At 40.5% G+C, this 24,650-nt stretch overlaps 2 protein-coding genes across 6 annotated transcripts in view; both read left to right on the forward strand.

The window, feature by feature from the left end:
* The window catches only part of LOC124288813, a 38,211-nt gene extending 19,192 nt beyond the window's left edge, over positions 1–19,019 (forward strand). The window contains exons 3-30 of one of the 4 annotated variants that reach the window (XM_046725352.1): positions 395–414; positions 612–732; positions 1,090–1,873; positions 2,081–2,211; positions 2,472–2,521; positions 3,023–3,143; positions 3,501–4,284; positions 4,495–4,625; positions 4,887–4,997; positions 5,233–5,282; positions 5,671–5,713; positions 5,874–5,968; positions 6,451–6,520; positions 6,603–6,706; positions 6,815–6,878; positions 7,350–7,405; positions 7,562–7,601; positions 7,735–7,784; positions 7,991–8,069; positions 8,339–8,388; positions 8,587–8,629; positions 8,788–8,873; positions 9,124–9,267; positions 9,891–9,930; positions 11,204–11,304; positions 12,687–12,750; positions 13,796–13,852; positions 17,953–19,019. In XM_046725352.1, coding sequence (XP_046581308.1) covers positions 400–414; positions 612–732; positions 1,090–1,873; positions 2,081–2,211; positions 2,472–2,521; positions 3,023–3,143; positions 3,501–4,284; positions 4,495–4,625; positions 4,887–4,997; positions 5,233–5,282; positions 5,671–5,713; positions 5,874–5,968; positions 6,451–6,520; positions 6,603–6,706; positions 6,815–6,878; positions 7,350–7,405; positions 7,562–7,601; positions 7,735–7,784; positions 7,991–8,069; positions 8,339–8,388; positions 8,587–8,629; positions 8,788–8,873; positions 9,124–9,267; positions 9,891–9,930; positions 11,204–11,304; positions 12,687–12,750; positions 13,796–13,852; positions 17,953–18,632 — 4,164 coding nt within the window. In that variant the 5' untranslated portion in view covers positions 395–399 and the 3' untranslated portion in view covers positions 18,633–19,019. The remainder of the gene's footprint in view (positions 1–394; positions 415–611; positions 733–1,089; positions 1,874–2,080; positions 2,212–2,471; positions 2,522–3,022; positions 3,144–3,500; positions 4,285–4,494; positions 4,626–4,886; positions 4,998–5,232; positions 5,283–5,670; positions 5,714–5,873; positions 5,969–6,450; positions 6,521–6,602; positions 6,707–6,814; positions 6,879–7,349; positions 7,406–7,561; positions 7,602–7,734; positions 7,785–7,990; positions 8,070–8,338; positions 8,389–8,586; positions 8,630–8,787; positions 8,874–9,123; positions 9,268–9,890; positions 9,931–11,203; positions 11,305–12,686; positions 12,751–13,795; positions 13,853–17,952) is intronic. The other 3 variants (XM_046725353.1, XM_046725354.1, XM_046725356.1) reach the window with 3 other exon arrangements.
* An 85-nt stretch (positions 19,020–19,104) lies between these two features.
* Positions 19,105–21,195, forward strand: LOC124288814. Of its 2 annotated transcripts, none has more exons than XM_046725357.1 (4): positions 19,105–20,010; positions 20,126–20,262; positions 20,378–20,630; positions 20,815–21,195. In XM_046725357.1, exons 1-4 carry the CDS (start codon positions 19,728–19,730, stop codon positions 21,147–21,149), a joined length of 1,008 nt encoding a protein of 335 aa, XP_046581313.1. In that variant the 5' UTR covers positions 19,105–19,727; the 3' UTR covers positions 21,150–21,195. The 2 variants fall into 2 exon arrangements, with proteins under 2 accessions (XP_046581313.1, XP_046581314.1); XM_046725358.1 differs by having other exon boundaries at positions 19,105–19,850; positions 20,127–20,262.
* The last annotated feature ends 3,455 nt before the right edge of the window (positions 21,196–24,650 follow it).

Genomic DNA, 24,650 nt, shown 5'->3' on the forward strand with positions numbered 1-24,650 from the left:
TGCATATTCTCATAACTATATTTCAACTGTTATCATACCTTAATATAAACCAGATTTGGTCCTTGATAATCTTTACAAACTAAGGTGAAATACGTCTACACACACTGACAACATATCGATCCTTTTATAAAAGTAAAATGTCAAAACCCTTGCCGTTTTCATTAAGAAATCTCCGACAAAAGCTGTATGTATCTGACTTTATCATGAGCGTGTGTTTCTGAATCATTATCAGTTACAGATGACATCAGGTGTTTGCGAAAAGGTGAATGAAATGTGCCTCACTACATAATCTAATGTTATATTCGAGTAATCCTTACTGAGAACGTAGTATAGTACTGGTTGGTGGAATTTATTTTTACAATATTGTTAATGTCTCGTCTTTTCATTATTGCAGGCAGGATGTGGAAGCTTCTGGTAAGTGCATATATAATCGGTACAATGACTATTTAAAGCTGTTCAAAACAAACACCATCTCATATACATCAGTAAGTGACAATCACAACTCCATTAATGTTTCCCTTAAGCGAAGAAAGCTGTTGAACGTCTCGGTCATCAATAATACTGTTGACTCTGTTTCATTTAACATTTATAACCTTTACTTTATGTTGCAGCAAAATACCACAGAGGAGGACGAGCAGGATCTTTATCTTGGGACAAATGACATCTTTCGTCCTGACCTGAAACAGATTAGAAACAGTCTCTTTGAAATCAGAAGTTACTTTATTGAAAAGGGTAACTAAACCACTGTAAAACTTAGTAGATCGTAGACGTAGACTCTGGGATTGTCTTCAATAGTTGAAACAAACCATAAATCATGTAGCAATGTCTTGCTTATGTTGCAAATGGATTTGAATCAGATATTCTGATTATCTTAGACGTATTGCACCCCGAAAAGGCTTCCCCAGTACCCTCCAAATACACAATTACATCAGCTTCCATATCTGGCTTGCCCAAGTGAAGAATTCCTATCCCATTACGATTCTTTTCTGTTATACTCGTGTCTAAGCAGTGTCACAAAATTGGCACATGGCCATTCTATGTGTAACGAACATACTTTCATCGAGATGTATAATTTGGTTGTTTTTTCAGATGGCCAGAGTATTGCACCAACAAAACTGAGGACCCCTTTAGCACAAGTGAAAGAACGACTCTTGGAACACATAGAAAATCATGCATACGACTTTGTTTTTGATCATCTCACCAATGAAGTAGTAGATCTCCCAAACCCAAAGACTGGACCATGCTTTATGTTCTTATCTCATTCTTTAGCAGTTACCTTAGATTTCTACACATCGCCCCGTCCAAGCAACGCGGTATGTGATGTATTCCTGGCTCTGCCTACACAGTCTGTGATAGTTTTGTCACTGGTTGATGGGAATGAAGACTGTCCTGAAGCAGTGACATACAGTATGTCAGTGGCGAGAGGAGTGATAGAGACACTTAGCAGGTTCACTGATGAGGATGTCAACTCAATCCATGGAGTCATTCCCATTTCTCTCCTTGAGGACACTGTTGGATTTAAGAATCGATTGAAGAAGCTGGCAAATGAGTCTTCTCATTTTGTCACAAACGATTCTTTGGTAATGACTCCCAGTAGGTATGAGAAAGTCCTGACTGCTTTCTGGGCTGGTGTTGCTGAAACGAAGTCGGTGCTGAAAGCAGAAAGTGGAGACACCGATGGCGACTATCTGAGATTTCTCACCAAAGAACAATGTATCATTCTGGTGGAGAACATCAACAGTAAGGACGTCGAGGTGAAGTGTATGCCCGGTAGTGGAGCTACGACTCTGATGCTGGAGGTGGCCAGGAGACTGAACAGACTGGGGGACACTCTGCTTGTATGTAGGTCACGACAGGAGAGGGACAGGCTCAGGTTTGTTGATTAAGTCAGTGGATGTAGTTAGGTGTTGTTGCCATTGGCAACATTGGTAGTCGTACCCAGCCACGAATAATCAAATGTTCTAACCCAAAATATGAATTCGTAAGTGTGTCCTCAGGAAGAGCCTCTACTTTAATATGCCTCAACATTTGAACGATTGCTTGAAACCTGTGTTTAAGTTTTATACAAACCTGGTTTCAGGTCGGTGTACCCATCAGCTGTAGCAGCAGAGGATCTCAGTATGGTGGACATGTCTTCTTGTGTGAATATAGTCGATGAAACCAACACAGTCATGGAACAAACAAGCGGCCACAATTGGCGGTTTACAACCTGTAAGTATATTTTCATATTGGAAGTACTCTGAATATACAATGTTCAGTACATTGTAATAAAATACAAGACTGTTTCTTTGTTACACACACTACCATGTCAGGTCATAAAGTGTGTTTTTTATAGATGCGAGAGAGAACGAGAGCAAACATCACTGGGTTAGAATATCCACAGTAGTTCTTATGTACTGGTGATGCAAAACAATCATTTCGTATGCAACAAACATTTCGGTTTGTTGAAGACTTGACTTTCTTCACTTCAGATCCAACTGCTGTAAAAGAACTGAAGTCCCAACTGTTGGAGGTAGAAATGGTAATGTACACTTCTGTAATGATAGCTCCTCGTGTCATGGTTTAGAGATGCTTCTTACCACATAAACAGTTTACACACATTTATTTCATTATTTTGACAGTGTCAAGTAATCGTTTTCAAACGTATATGAAAGTGGTGGTTTCTGCCTTTAGGACAAGTACAATTTTTTTCATGAGTTTGCATCGGGGTCAAGAATAGCCACATGCATAGGCATTGAGATCCACACCATATCATGTAAAAGCGTCCATGTCTACTTCTTTTGAAGCATTTGCACAACATCTTTATATGTATTTGAACATAGTTTACCAGCATATATATTTAATACAACGTTTATCTATAAAACTGCTAAAGACAAACACCATCTTATATTCATAAATAAAAGACAATCACAAGTCCATTAATGTTTCCCTAAAGCGATGAAAGCTGTTGAACGTCTCGGTCATCAATAATACTGTTTCCCTCTGTTTCATTTACATGTATAACCTTTACTTTATGTTGCAGCAAAATACCACAGAGGAGGACGAGCAGGATCTTTATCTTGGGACAAATGACATCTTTCGTCCTGACCTGAAACAGATTGGAAACAGCCTCTTTGAAATCAGAAGTTACTTTATTGAAAAGGGTAACTAAACCACTGTAAAACTTAGTAGATAGTTGACGTAGACTCTGGGATTGTCTTCAATAGTTGAAGCAAACCATAAATCATGTAGCAATGTCTTGTTCATGTTGCAAATGGATTTGAATCAGATATTCTGATTATCTTAGACGTACTGCACCCCGAAAAGGCTTCCCCAGTACCCTCCAAATACACAATTACATCAGCTTCCATATCTGGCTTGCCCAAGTGAAGAATTCCTATCCCATTACGATTCTTTTCTGTTATACTCGTGTCTAAGCAGTGTCACAAAATTGGCACATGGCCATTCTATGTGTAACGAACATACTTTCATCGAGATGTATAATTTGGTTGTTTTTTCAGATGGCCAGAGTATTGCACCAACAAAACTGAGGACCCCTTTAGCACAAGTGAAAGAACGACTCTTGGAACACATAGAAAATCATGCATACGACTTTGTTTTTGATCATCTCACCAATGAAGTAGTAGATCTCCCAAACCCAAAGACTGGACCATGCTTTATGTTCTTATCTCATTCTTTAGCAGTTGCGTTAGATTTCTACACATCGCCCCGTCCAAGCAACGCGGTATGTGATGTATTCCTGGCTCTGCCTACACAGTCTGTGATAGTTTTGTCACTGGTTGATGGGAATGAAGACTGTCCTGAAGCAGTGACATACAGTTTGTCAGTGGCGAGAGGAGTGATAGAGACACTTAGCAGGTTCACTGATGAGGATGTCAACTCAATCCATGGAGTCATTCCCATTTCTCTCCTTGAGGACACTGTTGGATTTAAGAATCGATTGAAGAAGCTGGCAAATGAGTCTTCTCATTTTGTCACAAACGATTCTTTGGTAATGACTCCCAGTAGGTATGAAAAAGTCCTGACTGCTTTCTGGGCTGGTGTTGCTGAAACGAAGTCGGTGCTGAAAGCAGAAAGAGGAGACACCGATGGCGACTATTTGAGATTTCTCACCAAAGAACAATGTATCATTCTGGTGGAGAACATCAACAGTAAGGACGTCGAGGTGAAGTGTATGCCCGGTAGTGGAGCTACGACTCTGATGCTGGAGGTGGCCAGGAGACTGAACAGACTGGGGGACACTCTGCTTGTATGTAGGTCACGACAGGAGAGGGACAGGCTCAGGTTTGTTGATTAAGTCAGTGGATGTAGTTAGGTGTTGTTGCCATTGGCAACATTGGTAGTCGTATCAAGTCACGAATAATCAAATGTTCTAACCCAAAATATGAATTTCGTAAGTGTGTCCTCAGGAAAAAAGCCTCTACTTTAATATGCCTCAACATTTGAACGATTGCTTGAAACCTGTGTTTAAGTTTTATACAAACCTGGTTTCAGGTCGGTGTACCCATCAGCTGTAGCAGCAGAGGATCTCAGTATGGTGGACATGTCTTCTTGTGTGAATATAGTCGATGAAACCAACACAGTCATGGAACAAACAAGCGGCCACAATTGGCGGTTTACAACCTGTAAGTATATTTTCATATTGGAAGTACTCTGAATATACAATGTTCAGTACATTGTAATAAAATACAAGACTGTTTCTTTGTTACACACACTACCATGTCAGGTCATAAAGTGTGTTTTTTATAGATGCGAGAGAGAACGAGAGCAAACATCACTGGGTTAGAATATCCACAGTAGTTCTTATGTACTGGTGATGCAAAACAATCATTTCGTATGCAACAAACATTTCGGTTTGTTGAAGACTTGGACTTTCTTCACTTCAGATCCAGCTGCTGTAAAAGAACTGAAGTCCCAACCACTGGAGCCAGAAATAGTCGATGAAACCAACACAGTCATGGAACAAACAAGCGGCCACAATTGGCGGTTTACAACCTGTGAGTATATTTACACATTCGTAGAACTCTGAATACACAATGCTCAGTACATTGTAATAAAATACAAAACTTTCTTTGTTACACACACTACCGTGTCAGGTCAGAAAGGAGGATTTTTGATAGACGCGGGAGAGAACGAGAACAAACAGCACTGGATTAACATGTAATGGTTATGTACTGGTGATGTAAAACAATCATTTTAGTTTGTTGAAGACTTGGATTTTCTTCACTTCAGATCTAACTGGTATCAAGGAACTGAAGTCCCAAATATTTGACGCAGAAATGGTAACGTATACTTCTGTAATGATGAGATCCTCATGTCAGGATTTAGAGATGTTTCTTACAACACAAACAATTAAACACATATGTACAAATACTTTTCATGAGTTTGCATATGGGTCAGGAATGGCTAATGTGGTTCCACCCAGAGATTCACCTTCACGATCACTAATCCACATGTTAGCTTCCATCCAAACCAGAGTTCTGTTGAGCAATGTCAATTCCATCCCAAAGAGCTACTCGCTATCAGGAAATCGAACGTTTTGTCACATGGCTGTGGAATTGGATTGAATGCAAGGTTAAAAGGTTCCCTCAATGTAAAGTTTTAGCATAGTATTGTTCCAGATCTTGAGTTATCTATTATAAACAGCTTACATTTATTCTATTTGTAAAGGAAATCGAAGGGATGGAGAAACAAATAGATGCATTATCTGATGGTAAGTGTCTTTCATTCGTCATCTTATGGTGATATGAATAACTGATCTTGTGGAAATAACAAACTCAACAAATATAATAGTAAGACTTTTGTACAAATTATGCATGCATGAGTTAGTTTAGGGTGATGATTATTATACTTCTATTTTAACAACATTTCAGAATCCTGGAAGGAACGGATTGAAGAACTCCTCAGGGACTTCAGTGTGCTGAAAATACTTAGTTTCAAGCTGGGTTCAACAGGACCTATGCCCTATGTAAGTTCCCTTTGGATGTGTTGACATTTTATGGCTCTGTTATATTGTACATATAACCGTATGTTGTCTTGTTTACGGGTGTCATCTTAAGAGGTGGTGGGAACAAATCTTGTTCATTTACAATAACATACAGTTATAAAGAACTTAAAGGGACCAGTTATTTTAGTTCATTCAGTCCGTAATTTCCTGTCTGTATTTCGAGTAAAACATCCGGAACCACCGAATCAGTTCGTTGTACCCGTTTGTTCATTATATCCTTAAGTTCGTTATACCCGTTAGTTCCTTCTAAAGGTGTTCATTATACCCATTAATTCGTTCTTAACGTGTTGGTCATAAACGCAGCTTACTGTACATTGTTACTCTACATTTACAACTCTGTCCCAAGACATGGGCATAACGCACACATATTAACAAAGACATGTCTGCGTGATAACGTATACCAAATAGTGATTGTGTATTTATACCACTTTGACACATTGCAGGCTCAAGAAGTACGCCATACTCTGGAATACAAGCCAAGTCTCCTCACAGCAAGCAAAGGTCAGTATGCATGTGAGTAGCTGTGGTCACATCTGGAACGATTATTTTAGATGTATGTGATAATTTGTTACTTATTTACTCTTATTCATTTCAGCTTTTGGTGGTTTCAAGCAACTGTCTGTTACACAAGAGGCTTGGTTGTCAGACTTACATGACGGACTAAGACAAAGGAAAAATCTTGCCCCGCTTCTCAGATCGGTAAGAAATTGTAGAGAGCTTGTGTATGAATCGCAAACAAAGTAGTGACTGACATCAAGGCCTGAAGATGAAAGACCCATTGTGAGTAATCTATATATTTCTTTTCAGGTCATAATCCAAGAGAAAACGGATCAGTTCTATCAAGACGTTAAAAATGTTCTCTTGAGAGAAGGTTTGTTGTGTTGATAACACAAAAAACTCATCATACTGTCCCTCTGTCATTTCATCTGTCCAACTTCCACTCTTTTTATCTTGTCCATCAATCCAACGTATAGTATCTCTTATGACACTTTAACTTTATCTAACCTTCATCTCTTCATTCAGTTCTTCATCCACGCTTCAGTTTTCTAGTATACGTGTGCTTTTTCTTCTCTATCCGCTCTCCAACTACCCCATTCTGTGCCTCACCTCCATGTTAACCATCTCTCATTCTGTCTCTGTCATCTTCGTGCACCTGCCCTTCATCTTTCCTTTCCTCAAGTATGTATCTAGTTATATATCTACCTATTATAAATTGTACCGAAGGAAATGAGAGTTCAAATATTGATATATTTCAAAGCAGTGTGTAATACAGCAGCTGTAAAACATGTTCACAATATCTGAGTCTTAATTGTATTTTCTGTTTGTACTTTTGATGTTTTAGCTTTGGAGATAAAGACACATGCAGAATCTACAGGTTCAAAACATATAGTTGCGATGGTAAGTTGCGACACACAATAGTATAGCCCTCGGGGGTATTCTTAAGATTATATTACGAAATTTAGAGATTTGTTGTGCCAGTTGTCGTAATCGGTTGCATGGGATTCCACGTATTACTTCAAGATCAAGGGAGGTAACCTTTCATTTCTTTTCTAGATTGGCCATGTTCAAAGTCCTGACATTCAACAACAAATGGGTAAGTGGCAAGTTGTGTTTGTGTTTCTTAGGAGCAGGATTCCAAATGGATTTATCATAGCAGTACCTTGCTCTTAATTCACTTTCTCTCAAACACGAATGAAGTTTCAACACCATCTTTGTTTTTGTTCTAGAGATGTTCCACATTGAGCCAGAGAATGCAAGAAAGGAATCTGAGATCCCAGTACGTACCTTACTAGAACCTTACCTTCCTAGTGGGGTTGCAGCCTAACGACCTTCATTTTATATTTAATATTTTTGTTTTGATTCCTAAGATTATGTTATCTTTAACTGTAGTCTGTCAAGATAAGAATTATAGAAAGCTGTCATATTAACTAATACCGCAGAATACAGAACCAGTCACAGATCACATTGTTGTATATATTTCAGTCTGTACGGAAGGAAGGTAGCCAGATAAATGATTTGGAAACTGAGGTGCAGAACACAGATGCAAAAGATCTGGAGAGTCGTAAGTACCTGCAGATGAGGTTACTTGAGGTAAATTCTGTTTGTCCGGTATATATAGTTTTCGTCAGTGCACAAATAGTACAATAAGTAAACATTATTGTATTAAATGTGTTAAGATAAAAGACTGTGTTTCAATATTTCACTTTTGTAACAAACTGCGTTATGTTGTACGTGTCTGCAACTTTCGATGCAGTGTATAAATTCTATGACGTATTGAAAGATTGCCTTGAATATGCTAAATATACCAGTAGTCTATATCTCTGTCTGCAGGTAGAAGCGAGATCGAAAAGGTTAATCAAGATCTGAACAGTTGTCTGAAGGTAACTTTTCACAACATATTTATCATATCATTTATAACAGATTGAAAGACATGTGTAACTGCTTATTACTACAGATTAACGAACAAAGGAATGCATAATGTATGGATAAAACATTAATAAGCATTATGTAATTGTAAAGATCCTGACATCCCTTGATAGTAGACAGACATATTGTCTTACTGGCACTTTTTGTTTCAGGACAGGGACCATAGAAAAAGACAACTCCACGAATTATACACGGGTATGTAATCGGTTTCCTGAAATTGTTCTGCATTTAACAAACTTGTATTCTCATGCTCTGTACAAAAACACTATTTCTACAACAACTGCTTCTCCTACTACTACTGGTATATTACGCGATGTATCACATATGATGTATAACACAATTTTGTTCATCAGTGGAGTGGCAGGCTGTGATGGGGTACCTGGCGAGACACGCGACCGTCTTATCGTTGTTAGACATGGAGATACCAAGGTTTGGAGTCGTGAGTATAGCCTACAGTGAGATGTCTCCATGGTTATGTTTTACATTGTGTTTTTTCCTCATCATTACCAATTGCAGCGGAAAATGTTATTACAATATTACTATTTTTTCTGAAAATATTAAAGTGTGTATATTTAGTCATTTGACAAAAGAGCAAGCTCGTGAGTGTGATAATCGTGACATGAACATTACATCTGTTTCCCAGGATAATTTGAAGGCAGGTACACACTCGTCTAAAGTTTTAACAACAGTTTCAGAGTACACCAGACAGGCATGAATCAACCATCCCTCGACGTGCAACTGGAGTGCCAGGAACATCAGCAGTATCCACACCAGGTCGTGGTGGGGCTGGGAAACAGACAGGGACTTCGAAAGGGAAAGAGCAAAGACTTCACGTAAGTATAACAAGCTTGATTCTGTATATACACTACATTATCTTGTCTCGGGAGATTAACATACGTTCTTGTCATAGATTGACTGGTTCCAAGGAATATCATTCCTTTGTAGTAGTGTATATTATGATCAGAACATGAAACGAAATGCAGCTCCACGCCTATCCACCTCCAGCAGAAACTCCCTGCTGATGTTTAAAGCTCTATCAGGATTTATCTTACAATTGCTTCAGAATTCCAGTTGACTCTTACATCATGCCAGTCACTTCATTAACATCATTACCATGTTTCTCCTGTATCAACTGGTAGAAATACACACTTAATAGTAGTCAATAGAGATGGATGTACACTGCCCCGTGATCCCGTGTAATCATGTCTATGCAGTATTGTAAGATAACCATAGTATGTAAGTGGACGAAAGTGTAAAATAAACACCTAAACGATCCCTCTGTTGATTCCTGTTTCGAAATGTTCCAAGGAACTTGCTCCGGTCGTTTAAGGCTGTACTAAGCAAAGGTTGCAAAATATCGAATGAAACATTTAAAACCTCTGACAACAAATAAATGATTTTGCTGTTGCTAAAACACTTAATTGTCTACACATTTAAAAAGTGTCTTTTCATACAGATCTCCCGTTCAACAGCATCACAATCTGACAACGATGGAGGTAAATCATCAGCCTGTCGCACTAGTACATTCAGCTACTCTAGCAGCAACTCCATAAGGCTATCTATTATATACTAACGGACAAAAGAAACTTTCTCCTCGTTCAATTTCATCTCACTAAAAAACAAGAAGAAGAAATTGAAGTTTGCAAGTTATAATTTGTGAAGCAATGACATGGGCACGTGCTAAGTACAAACGTTCGATTTTTAACAGGGCTGATAAGATATTGAACAGGTTATGGTCGACAAGGGGTCAAGCTAGAGAATTCACTTATCGGTGGGCCCATTCGAGAAACACAGCAAAGCGTGAGCACAAGTCTCTAATAGCGAGAATGTCCACCTTTGGCTAGAATACATGCAAACACACGTCTTCTGACTAAAGTTGTGAGGCGTCTGATGACGTCAGCTGGGATACGCCTCCACTCTTCGACAAGGGCTTGCGTCATTTGCTGTACTGTTATTGGTGACACATTTTAGCGCCCATTTGCAGCATTCTGATGGCCCTCTCTCGCTCTGCTGAAGTTAACCTCGGCATTGTAAAGTGGTATACTGCTGAAGTACGACCTGCTCTATACTGTGAGGTGGTTTTATACCATGCATGAACGTGCATTTTACCCTTACTATGCAAAGTTGTCAAGAGGTGCGTTTGAGCGCTGCTGTTCGTCAAAATCGAGACCGCCTCCGTGGTGTAGTGGTTAGAGCGTCCGCCCGGAGAGCGGAAGGTCGTGGGTTCGATCCCCGACCGCGTCATACCAAAAGACGTTAAAATATGGTACTTGTTGGTCCCTGCCTGGCGCGCGGCATTAATGGGTACAACAAGGACTGGTCGGCTCGGAGTCAGTATACTGTGTCTGAGTGGGGTATTCATGTTTCACTGCGGCATGGTATCTCAGTGGGCTAGCACTATAAAACCAGCTTAAGTCTGGGCTAGTACAAGCAGCCGCACATACACATACACACGCATGCACGTCGTCATATGAGCGAAATATTCTCAAGCACGACGTTAAACCCAATTTCACCTCACCTCACCTCAAAATCGAACTCTTGTTGTTGGCAATAACAATGGGGCAATTGGCATTTAATTATATTTTCTTATGTTAATCTTATAAAAGATTTTGCAACAGAAAGTTTCTTTTGCCCATCAATATAGTATATCCAACTAAAGTTTTCGTACATCAGGAACTTTGCAACATACCCAGTGTGCTTTGGACAATTACACGAGTCTGATAAATATGTGACCCTAAATACATCTTTTTGTTTTTTGTCTGCAATTAGCAGAACAAAGACACACAAGAGCTCCAGGTCTGATGAACCAGCTCAGACAATTCCAGCAGGGTCGACTGACAGAGAAACACCTGTGTGCCATTACAATGAAGGTAAATAGCAGGGACTAAGATATATGGAATAATTCATATCCCTTTTCTATTTTTGACCTACTACTGAAAATGTCCTTACGAGAATAACCACGGGCAAACAAGGATAAGTTGAGCGCCGACCTGACAATTGACCCGTATTAGCATGTATGAGTGCCGCCCGCTGGGGCTTGCCATTGTGAGCGAAGGGGACCCAGGTTGTCCGCGATCAAGTGTAGTGCGATGGGTGAAGCGCGTGGCCTGTCAGCGAACTCCGAGTTCGACAGTGGCGCGAAACAATTTCATCGTCATGCGCTGCACGTGCACTAGCCAAATGGGTTTGCTCATTGCCGTGCACCGCCTACTTCTCGTAAACGCGTTCTCTGCGACGATCCAACTTATCCTTGTTTGCCAGTAAATGGCCACTCCTTTGGCGCCTTGACGCGTGAACGTGTGTGTAATGAAACGGACATAAAATATAATATTTAACATATTCAGCTTTTGAAACAGGCGCCTGAAGGTTGCACGGCGACGATCTGGCTTCAGGCAAAACAGTAAAATTCTAGTATAAACAGATGGCTACTCAATGTAACTCATTAAACCAATAGTCACTAGTTTGACGTCTCTCTCTCTCTCTCTCTCTCTCTCTCTCTCTCTCTCTCTCTCTCTCTCTCTCTCTCTCTCTCTCTCTCTCTCTCTCTCTCTCTCTCTCTCGGCGACGATCTGGCATCAGTTAAAACAGTAAATTTTACGTGTAACTCATTAAACCAATAGTCACTAGTTTGACGATTCCATTAGTACATAGGGTACCTAATAAGGCTGTGTATTTCTACTGCAGTCAAGTTGGGATGTAGTCATTCTGGGGCGTAGTCTTAATGGGATAGAACCAATGGCCACACTTGGAGTGTCTTTGGCATATGAGCGTTTGTAGTGAAACAGACATTAAATATTCTTCCTCAGCTTTTCCCTGTGTATGTTAGTATGTGTCGTTGTGTATGTGTGTGTGCGTGCACGTAAAAGTGTGTGTGTGTGTGTGTGTGTGTGTGATAATGTGCGTGTGCGGGAGAGAGGGAGAGGGAGTGTGTGCATGTGTTTGTACGCGTGTGTACCTGTACTTAACCGAACTCACTCACTTCCTAAAGTTTCTCTCTTTCTCTCTCTCAGGCTCTCTCCCTCACGTTCTCTCTCTTCCACGCTCTCTCTCTCTCTCACTCTCTCTCTTCCTCACTTTCTTTCTCTCTCAATTTCTTTCTCTCCCTCACTTTCTTTCTCTCCCTCACTTTCTTTCTCTCCCTCTTTCTCTCTCTCACTTTCTCTCTCTCTCTCTCTCTCTCTCTCTCTCTCTCTTTCTCTCCATCAACGGATCTTATGTAATCCTGTGAAACCTGTTATCTTTTATCTTGTAGATCATCAGAGAAGACGAACAGCAACTCATGGAACTGAATGCAAACAATGACTGTCTGGAAAAAGGTTTGTGTGCTTTCAAACTGTATTGCGAATTATTTTTGTTCTTATTGGAGTTTTCAACGTTTAATGTATACATACAAAACTAACACAGTTAAAGAAGACCCTGTTCTTTGATACGTCTGTAGTGAGTCATCATCGAGGGGTAGGTAATAAACAGCCTTAGTAGGGGGTGCTCGTAAGGCAATTCTAGTAGTATGTTCTCGATAAGAGAATGCTGTACTTTGCTGGGATATATATAATTGCTGGAAAAAGAGAGCCGTGTCCTAACGTCAAAGATTGAATGGGTGACATGTGACACATATATGAAGATAAAATTATAAGGGTACGTGTAGTAAAATACGATGTATTGCAGTATTTTTGTGTTAAACGTCTACATTGTTCAATTTGTAATATACATTTCGGTCCGTTGCAGATGACGACCAATTGTTTTATGCATTGCATGTTAACATATATACTTTCACATCAATAAATTCGTTTGCTTTAAACTTGATAGGGAAAGTTTGTGATGTTAGTAAAGTCGTTACGTCATATTTTAAAGGGTAACAGATAGAACATCCGCCCCACTATACTTATGATATATTCAGAATCGTAAATCAGATACAGCTTGCAGCAGAGATTTGTTTTGGTTGTGGTTAGGTTTTCTTGTATTTGCAAGGAAACAGACAAAATATTGTTGAGACAATATAATGAATGATTCGATTTGCTGGAGAATAGTGCGCATGTCATATACATAATAATTTATATGAAATATATCGTGATTATTATCTAGTCCCAAAACAAATTCTATTTACGTCCGGGGCGGTTGGGTAACCTAATGGTTAAAGCGTTGGCCCGTCACGCCGAAGACCCGGGTTCGAATCCCCACATGGGTACAATGTGTGAAGCCCATTCCTTGTGTTGCCCGCCGTGATGTGGCTGGAATATTGCTAAAACGGCGTAAAACCAAACTCAGTCAGTCAGTCAATTTACGTCCACTGGTGAACAGTGCAAAGTGTTTCATACCAGACACTACCTAAATATTTTCAGACATTTGACTCTCACCTTTCAGATTATGGAAGCAGTGTACACGTTGTTGGCCTGACACGACGACCTCTTCTGGTTTCATGTAAGTATTTCCGAGAACAAGTGATGGGATGACTGAACGTTCTTTAATGCCTGTCAGCAATACGGTAGAAACTAGCAGTGAATCAAGAAACTGTTAAGATATCGTGGCTCCTAATGATCCAGGTCACCTTTATCATCCGCTTCAAATCTAATAAGTTATTACATCAAGAAATTACATAACACTATAGGTAAAACATATATGTCCAAACATTAAAATGGTCAGAAAGCTATCTTTTGCCATATACGGGCGTAGTAATTTAACATTTTCAAAGGTTGGTCCAGACGTCAAATAAAACAAAACAGATAATTTAAGCCAACACCAGACAATAACCAGTCTCCAGTATCCAACCGATACACCGATTCACATGGACATAAGAGGACGTCAGCCCACCAACAGTTACATCAACCCAGTAGAAGTAAATACAAAATATGAAGGCTAGAGGATAACCGGTCTTCATCATCCACCGAGGCGAGACGTAGTTTCCGAGCTTTAATCACTGCAGCAGAGTGTATGTGTGTCATACCTGTTCTCATCGCTGCCGTCACCCGTGAAGGTCCGGGTTAAAATATTGGCCTTCAGTAACCCATGCTTGTCGTAAGAGGCGACTAATGGGATCGGTTGGTCAGGCTCGCTTACTTGATTGACACATATCATCGGTTCACATTTGCGCAGATCGATGCTCATGCTGTTGATCACTGGGTTACCTGGCCCAGACCCGATTATTTACAGACCGCCGCCATATAGCTGGAATATTGCTGAGTGCGGTGTAAAACTCAACTCACTCACTGACTCATCGCTGTCGTGCCACGAAGGCTAAAATATATATTTCGGATATCCCAGGGAGTAGGGGAATACCGCCAATGCTAAAGATACGGTGAATAATTGATTATACAATGCCATTTAGAAAGTGGTCAAATGTAACCTATGTTATATTTGGGATTACACTTTCTTAGTAAAGGAGATATTCTAGTACTTTTGTTTGGTTGAGTCCCGTCCGGGATGTGGAAGTCACGGTGGATGAGCGGGTTAGGCGGCTTTGTGTGCTGGCGATTAGGTGCCTGACTCTGAGGGTGTGGGTTCGAATCCCGAATAAACCTAGCAAAAGTACTAGAATCTGTACTTTACTAGAAAGTGTAATCCCAAATATCACATAAAGGTTACGTTGAATAATTACCGGGAAGCGTAATCCAAGTCGGGAGTAGATAGATCTATGAATAGGGTAATTTCTGCTAAAAACATTGTTATAATAGAGTGAATTTTATTTAGTAGCGTGTACAGATTATTTTAGAGCTATTTATCTTCAATGAATGCCCACGCTTATAAATACTAAGGTGTCTCGTTGCAAGAAGATTAAGATTTAAATTTTACCTAAGGGAATCAGCTAAATTTGCAAATAGAACACTTAGTGTTATAATTATTATAGTGTTATATAATATTCAGAGCAGCGGGTGGTTTTGTTTATAATGTTTTTAATTCTTTGTATGAGAATCTCGTTGAGCCTGTCTTATCATATGGGTCGGCAATTTGGGGCACTAAAGAATTCAATTGTATCAATGCTGTACAGAATCGAGCCTGTAGATTTTACTTAGCAGTTGGCATGAAAAACCCAATTTAGGCTGCCCGTGGTGATATGGGCTAGACCTCCGTACAAACAAAGCTAAGAATTGAAATACTCCGATTCTGGCGCAGATTACAAACTGCAGGTTATTCAAGAACACAAAGTACCGTTTGCAGATATAAAATGTCGGGGCGGTGGGGCAGTCTAGTGGTTACAGCGTTACTCAATAGATCCCAACGCAGTGTTTTAGGTACATTTCCACGTGTCCAAACTGCTCAATTTTTCGTAAACTTGAAGTACATTGACAGTATGTTATTGTAATGGAAACCTACAACGGGTTTATATAGTGTCAATATGGGAATGATAATTTGATGTCGAATTAAAGAAAAAGTATGTGAAGAATAGACCTGAAAAGGTGTAAATAAGTTTATTGATATTTTTATACGTTCCCAAATGAGAGAGTATTCACGTTGATCCTGATTTACTTGTAATTTGTGTGAGCCTCTGAGTGAGACGGCTATGTTCATTCAGCCATAACATTGTATTGCAAGTACCGCGAAGGCTTCGCTCATTCAACCGAGAAACGTCGCGAATTTAGTTTCCGGCCTTGAACCTCCCCATCATTACCAAAGATTTGAAGAAGTACGTGCCTGCTAGATGAGAAGGATACGTAGTGTAAACCCAGTAGATTGTTATTCTAGAGGGTTTTCTAAAACTGTGCATGCGTATTTGCACATGTTCTGAAACAAGTTCAGTTTTATAGGTAATAGATAGCTCATACTGCTTATTCCACCAAGGAACAGCCAATCTGCAACTTTGGGAGACAGCTCACATCTTTATTCTCAAACAGAGTCTTCTGTACGTAGTAATCGATAATTTCTCGAAATGTTTTGCCCAGACATTTAAGTCGTTAGTTCGCAATTAGTTTATTGATGTCCACCCACTTCGACTATTTTCAGAAATGAGAATTCTAGAAAAAAGAACTTGTTAATTGTCGTGCCACAGGTTAGGAAAATATATTCTTAAACAGCGAGGGCATTCCTGCTTGTGGTTTATGTATCCACTTCATGTTAGTTCCCTGGAGTGAGGAGAACTGTTCTACTGGTACCAGGTACTTTTTCACTTTGAATAAATTAAAAGACTTAGTGTCGATGTTGATAATTCTAAATTCGCACATTTTTACTTTTCTAAAACAATAATGTTCAGTAAAGGTGTATCATCAGCATTTAGATAAATAAATCTCGATGATGTTCATAGACAAGGCATGGTCCAAAAGATAGATTCTGTAGACCAAATAACTAATAACGAAAATCGGGTGCTCTAGTCGCGGTCGGACCTCAAGTCAAAGTCAGGTCTGGTGGTGGGAAGCCTAGTGGTTAAAGCGTTCGCTTGTCACACTGAAAACTTGGGTTCGACTCCCTATATGGGTACAAGTGTGAAGACCATTTCTGGTGTCCCCCCGTCGTAATATTGCTGGAATATTGCTAAAAGTGGCGTAAAACTAAACTCGCTCGCTCGCAAAGTCGAGTCTGTTTTGTCTACGAGATTTAAACAAGCGTGAATTTGATAAACATCACTTGTGATAGTGTGTAATACCATCGGCAAACTAAACACACGCACACACACGCGCGCGCGCGCAGTGCGCGACCTCAACGAGACTGTGACCGTCTATCAGTGAAAGAGTGGACATAGTTGTAACCAGTTCATGTAAAATATATTTCAAATATATTGGGTTATGAGTTAATTTCACACAGCCTATTCAACTTTCCATCCCTGATAAAAGTGAAATGTTCAAACAACAGAACGAAGTAAAACATGTGTTCTATTTCCTCAACCGTCTTCATTGCTGTAAAACGCATCTGTCGGCGTTACTGATGTCAGTACAATTATAAAACCATAGAACTGCTTCTTTCAACACTTGAATAACGTAGAAAGTTGTCAAAGTTTGGACATCCATCTCTGACCAGCTTTAGTAAACATATCGCGACACACTGACTGACGGTGTAACTGTGAAAGTGACTGAAGCGGACATAGAAGTTACCTGTTCATGTGGTGTATGATGAACACAGAAATGTCAAAACTACTCTAAAACACGATACTGTTAAGTTTATTTGTTTATATTATGTGACAGATTCATATAGAATCTACACACAAACACTTTTGTTGAGAAATTCACTTACTGAGATCGTATTTTACTCCCGAACATCGTCCACGTCTGGCAGATATCACAACAATGGGGGTAAATCAGAAGTGTACTAAAAATTCTTTTATATTACGTTTTTCTGTAAACTAATCCACTTGTTTCTTAATGAAATGCATTTTGAATTCTCGTAGTAATATTTTTACGTAATAATTAGCGCGCTAATATAGCTCAGTAGTGGGAGATATTCTACACGGATGAAAAACACAGACGAACATTCAGCGCACTGTTTGGAAACAATCCACAATCAGCCGATATTTTAGTAAATATCTTTCTGTGTCTCAGTTTGTGACAAACAGTGAAATAAACTTGCTACACAACAAATACAATGTTTATTTCCAGGTCCTAAACTCCACCTGGACGCGGCTCGGGCGAACACTGACTGGTGCCACGTAACTACAGACGGTCAGCTAGTTAACTCGCCGCCCGACACACGGGATGTGGGGCAGAACAGACTACAGAAGTACAGGGGGACCTGTAGCTCCCCCATCCCCCTTCCTCCATCCTCCTCCACCCTCACACCTCTACCCACCATCCCCAGATACTGGGAGACAGAAACCTGGGTGAGGGTGGATGATGAGCTGTACCCGACAGTCCTGGAGATGGGACTCTGTGAGGCAGGACGGGTGGACAGTGGGTGGTATGTTTCTGTACAGCGCCGCTCCTGGTGTGTCCGTGTAGAGAGATGTGTCAGACACGGGGAGAGGATCTGTACCACGGTGTGTAGGGAGGGGGAGTGGGGCGAGTGTCACCAGAACACCATGTCCCTCACTCCCGGCACACAGGCCACCCTCCACTATGGCGTTGTACTGGATGTGGGGAGGGGACGAGTGGCATTCATTGACCTGGACAGACAGGTTGTTGTAGTCAAGTATAATGTTGAGTTCAGTGAGCCACTCGTCCCCATGTTCGGTGTTGGGTCGCGGTATTCTGGCCACACTACGTCCATGAGTCTGATCAGCGGGGAAGACATCGACATGACTGACACAAAGAAGACTCTCATCTACCAAGCGCTGGAATAGAAAATTAACTGGCCATGAAACTGTGAAATCGGCCATGAGACTGTGTGAAGTCAGCCATGAGGTTGTGTGAAGTTATCTGTGTAACGGAGATATTTCTATCAACTGTTTCAAGGAAAGTGAGTGAAGCGGACATAGAAGGGTTCGGTTTGTGTTCTGTTTGTTGTGTACAAAATACAACCAAGTTCTTCGGATGTCTGCTTTCACCACTTTCCTGGGTTCTCCTGAGACTGGAAAACATTTTAAATACTCACATGAATATTAGCATGATGAAACTATTGCTGTAGACGATGTAATTGTCCGACAGTAAATGATTCTAATGACGTGTGATGCAAGTCAAGGGACACAGAAGAAGTGAACACACAAAATGTAAAAATTGTTTCAAAACCAGATTTTTTTAGCTTTTATTGATTTTTCATACCGAAAAAAGGGTTTTGAATCCACACACAATTATTCATATATTGAAATTATCACAGTAGTTGATGTGAATATGTCACAGTGAAAGCTCTGAGGAAACGACTCAGAATCGAGTGTTTCGACAAAATGTGAAAAATCATTCAAGCAGGATTCCCCCTTCTTGTGTAGATCGGTGCAGGGTATTACCGAACAGCTAACACCATACCCCGCCTAATTCCTGTTGTGTTTTATTATAAGAAGCAATAAGCAATACTCACAAAGAACCGGGAATCAGATACACATCAAGGCAAGTAAGACTTGTCTACCAGTCATTTTGCTATAAGATATTTCACATTATCAAATTTTCTTCTTTCTTTAAATCTTGTCGACTCGTCCAAACACCCTTCTTGGATTATTCCAAACAGCCTTATCGAGTTATTCTAAACAGCCTTATCGGGTTATTCCAAACAGCTATGTCGGGTTATTCCAAACAGTCATGTCAGGCTATTCTAAACAGTAATGTCGGGTTATTTCAAACAGCCATGTTGGGTTATTCCAAACAGTCATGTCAGGTTATTCCAAACAGTCATGTCGGACTATTCCAAACAGCCATGTCGGGTTATTCCAAACACCTTGTCAGGCTATTCCAAACTGTAATGTCGGGTTATTTCAAGCAGCCATGTTGGGTTATTCCAAACAGTCATGTCGGGTTATTCCAAACACCCATGTCGGGCTATTCCAAACAGCCATTTTGGGCTATTCCAAACAGTCATGTCAGGCTATTCCAAACACCCTTGTCGGGCTCTTCCAAACACCCTTGTCAGGGTATTCCGAACACCCTTCTCAGGCTATTCCGAACACACTTGTCGGGTTATTCCAAACAGTCATGTCGGGCTAATCCAAAGAGTCATGTCGTGCTATTCTGAACACCCTTCTCAGGCTATTCCGAACACCCTTGTCGTGCTATTCCAAACAGTCATGTCGGGCTAATCCAAAGAGTCATGTCGTGCTATTCTGAACACCCTTCTCAGGCTATTCGGAACACCCATGTCGGGCTATTCCAAACTGTCATGTTGGGCTATTCAGAGCACAATTGTCAGGCTATTCCAAACAGTCATGTCGTGCTATTCCAAACAGCCATGTCAGGTTATTCCAACAGTCATGTCGGGCTATTCCAAACAGTCATGTCAGGTTATTCCAAACAGTCATGTCAGGCTATTCCAAACACCCTTGTCGGGTTTTTTCCAAACATCCATGTCGGGCTTTTCCAAACAGCCATGTCGTGCTATTCCAAACAGTCATGTCGGGTTATTCCAACAGTCATGTCGGGCTATTCCAAACAGCCATGTCAGGTTATTCCAAACAGTCATGTCGGGCTATTCCAAACACCCTTGTCGGGTTATTCCAAACATCCATGTCGGGCTTTTCCAAACAGCCATGTCGTGCTATTCCAAACAGTCATGTCGGGTTATTCGAAACAGCCATGTCAGACTATTCCAAACAGCCATGTCGGGTTATTCCAAACACCCTTGGCGGGTTATTCCAAACAGCCATGTCGTGCTATTCCAAACACCCTTGTCGGGTTATTCCAAACAGTCATGTCGGGCTATTCCAAACAGCCATGTCAGGTTATTCCAAACAGTCATGTCGTGCTATTCCAAACACCCTTGTCGGGTTATTCCAAACAGTCATGTCGGGCTATTCCAAACAGCCATGTCAGGTTATTCCAAACAGTCATGTCGGGTTATTCCAAAAAGCCATGTCAGACTATTCCAAACAGCCATGTCAGACTATTCCAAACAGCCATGTCGGGTTATTCCAAACAGCCACGTCGTGCTATTCCAAACACCCTTGTCGGGTTATTCCAAACAGTCATGTCGTGCTATTTCAAACAGCAATGTCGGGTTATTCCAAACACCCTTTGTCAGGCTATTTCAAACAGTTATGTCGGGCTATTCCGAACACCCTTATCACGCTATTCCAAACAGTCATGTTGGGCTATTCCAAACAGTCCCAAATTCCAAACAAGTCAAGGTACGCTATGTTACAACTGATATTTTTTTATCTCTTCGGGATAACCCTGATACTCGAGTACTGTTCCTGTATAAAAAGCAGCAAATATGATAATACATGTACATTTGTATTGATAAAAAGATACGTTTTAAGATACGTTTCTTACATATAAAAAAATAGGATGAATATATTTCACGATTTACTATTACATTACAGACGATCATTCTATCGACTTCTCGTCATTTGTTTGAAGACCAAATTTGTCACCTTTTCAAAAGATAAACGCATACATTGGTGCAAAATCATGAACATTATAACATTATTATAGCATTTATCGGTTGATGGTAAGGTATGCGTTTTTACGATTCGTTTATTTGGGTTTAAAATATTACTAATTGCCACACATTCCTACTATCGCCCATGCTCTGCACAAATTGTAGCTCTGTAGTAATTATTATTTGATCTTTTACATAACTGACATGTATGTATTTTCTTATGGGGGTTGAGGGGTAATTTTTCATGCAAATTATTTATTTCAACATGGACAGTAGTGATAATAACGGAATTGTTACAGATTTTTAAAAATCATGTTCATGGTCCAATTAAGAGAACCAAGAAACGTGTTGTTTAAGACTAACATTCATTTGGTCCTTATGGCACTTTTAGTATCGGCTAACATTGATTTATGTGACTGAAATTTTAGTAACTAAATAACATAATGGTGCCTGATACATGACGTGCAAGGTGGGGCAGTCAGCAGAGTGCCCTCTCACCAAAGTCGTGAGATTAACTACCTTTGACTGCTATCTGGGGTACCCGTGAAGATCCGGGGAAGAATAGGTCTTCAGCAACCGGTGCTTGCCACAAAAGGCGACTGTGCTTGTCGTAAGAGGCGACTAACGGGATCGGGTGGTCAGGCTCTCTGACTTGGTTGACTACATGTCATCCGTTCCCAATTGCGCAGATCGATGCTCATGCTGTTGATCACTGGATTGTCTGGTCCAGACTCGATTATTTACAGACCACCGCCATATAGCTACACAGAATAAACAAGTATGTTTTTATGTGGTGTGATGTGCGAGTGGACGTGTGAGAAATTGGAATGTTCGAATTAAAGCAAGGTTAAATGAATGGGGCCTGAGTGTGGAAGCTGATGTTAGTGTTAAACGTGTATGTAAGTGTGTGCGAGATATTTGTATGTAGAACTATGTGAGTGGTTGGTAGGAGTTGTTACCAAGCCAAGCGGTAGAACGGGAGGTAATACACTACGATCGCATGGAATGTTTAAGGATGTGTATGGCTGTGAAAGTTACGTGAGTATGAGTATGCCCCGTTCATACCGCTCTGCCTTCCTCAGATTCAGATCAGGTACTGCTCCTCTGCATGGAAACCGGCAGATATACAAATGTGAATGTATATGTTTTCCGTGTAGTGAGAGTGTTGAGGGTGAAAGACATGTTCTGTTGTATTTCCCTGTATATAACTGGCAGGGGTGCGGGCACACCCTCTCCTCCTCTTCCTTATGTCCCGAAGTTTTTGTAATGACTATTGAAACTCTCGTGGAAACGGGTGAAAATGAACTGTAAGATTCTCTGAAAGCTCTGACGCTACACGCTCAGAAAAAGCTGTAAATACCAGCAAATTGAGAAAAATATACGGAAATAGAATTTTGTTCGATGATAGCCGCTTGTTCAGTAATACCCGACACAATTCTAGATTAAATATAATTTATTCTAATTTGTTGTAATATTTGTTTCACATATGTGAATATGTTCCACTTCATGATATTTGTTTCTACATGATATTTATTGCATAATATTTCTATGTACAAAACTGATGACTCACCCCCATCCCCCCTCTTGAAATCATCAGCATTGGCCATGCCATGAGGGTTTATCCTCACTATGCAGGCAGACTGTACAGGATTAGTGATGTTTTTAGGAAAGCGATCGTCTCATGAACTAAACTCATGGCCTAGGGAGAGATTCCAAACTGATAGATTGTCAGACTGACATCAACTCACCAAATGTCCATGTTCAATCAATGCCACTGAATTAAGAACGGGCTCCTACCTTCATTTATCAATCTTTATATTCTGATCAAAGGCGACTATGCTTGTCGTAAGAGGCGACTAACGGGATCGGGTGGTCAGGCTCGCTGACTTGGTTGACACATGTCATCGGTTCCCAATTGCGCAGATCGATGCTCATGCTGTTGATCACTGGATTGTCTGGTCCAGACTCGATTATTTACAGACCAACGCCATATAGCTGGGATATTGCTGAGTGCGGCGTAAAACTAAACTCACTGACTCACTTATATTCTGATCACTTTCATACGTAGCTGATGTAAGAGTACACACATGTTTATGCTTGTAGCAAGTCATGCGGAGGGAAACGTATCACTTACAGTCATTAACTTCCTAATTAAAACACATGATGGCAGCTATAAGATGCTGGAAGATATATTGTTACCTGCACCGAGTGCAACCTGTTACTGATGGTAACCTGCACCAGCCATATTTAACATGCACCGGTGCTGGTTGTAAATAGCGAGATCGCACCTAGGTATACCTAATGTAAGAGATATACGCTTCCTTGTGTCATAGTAATTATGTATTGCCTACAGAGTAGATACCCATGTTGTTTTGTTTGTAGGCATGCCACAATATTCCTCTGGTATTGAATCCCAGAGTTTTGTTAGTTTGATGGTTGGTTAACGCTGCATGCCACAATATTCATCTGGTATTGGATACCAGTGTTTGTCAGTTTGATGGTTGGTTAACGCCGCATGTCGCAATATTCCTCCGGTATTGGATACCAGTGTTTGTTAGTTTGATGGTTGGTTAACGCCGCATGTCGCACTATTCCTCTGGTATTGGATACCAGTGTTTGTTAGTTTGATGGTTGGTTAACGCCGCATGTCGCACTATTCCTCTGGTATTGGATACCAGTGTTTGTTAGTTTGATGGTTGGTTAACGCCGCATGTCGCACTATTCCTCTGGTATTGGATACCAGTGTTTGTTAGTTTGATGGTTGGTTAACGCCGCATGTCGCACTATTCCTCTGGTATTGGATACCAGTGTTTGCTAGTTTGATGGTTAGTTAACGCCGCATGTCGCACTATTCCTCCGGTATTGGATACCAGTGTTTGTTAGTTTGATGGTTGGTTAACGTCGCATGTCGCAATATTCCTCTGGTATTGGATACCAGTGTTTGTTAGTTTGATGTTTGGTTAACGCCGCATGTCTCAATATTCCTCCGGTATTGGATACCAGTGTTTGTTAGTTTGATGGTTGGTTAACGCCGCATGCAGCAATATTCCTCCGGTATTGGATACCAGTGTTTGTCAGTTTGATGGTTGGTTAACGCCGCATGTCGCACTATTCCTCTGGCATTGGATACCAGTGTTTGTTAGTTTGATGGTTGGTTAACGCCGTATGTCGCAATATTCATCCGGTATTGAATACCAGTGTTTGTTAGTTTGATGGTTGGTTAACGTCGCATGTCGAAATATTCCTCTGGTATTGGATACCAGTGTTTGTTAGTTTGATGGTTGGTTAACGCTGCATGTCACAATATTCCTCCGGTATTGGATACCAGTGTTTTGCT

This window comes from Haliotis rubra, unplaced genomic scaffold (assembly GCF_003918875.1).
Source record: "Haliotis rubra isolate DU_JTF1 unplaced genomic scaffold, ASM391887v1 Scf426, whole genome shotgun sequence".
NCBI classification, from domain to species: domain Eukaryota; kingdom Metazoa; phylum Mollusca; class Gastropoda; order Lepetellida; family Haliotidae; genus Haliotis; species Haliotis rubra.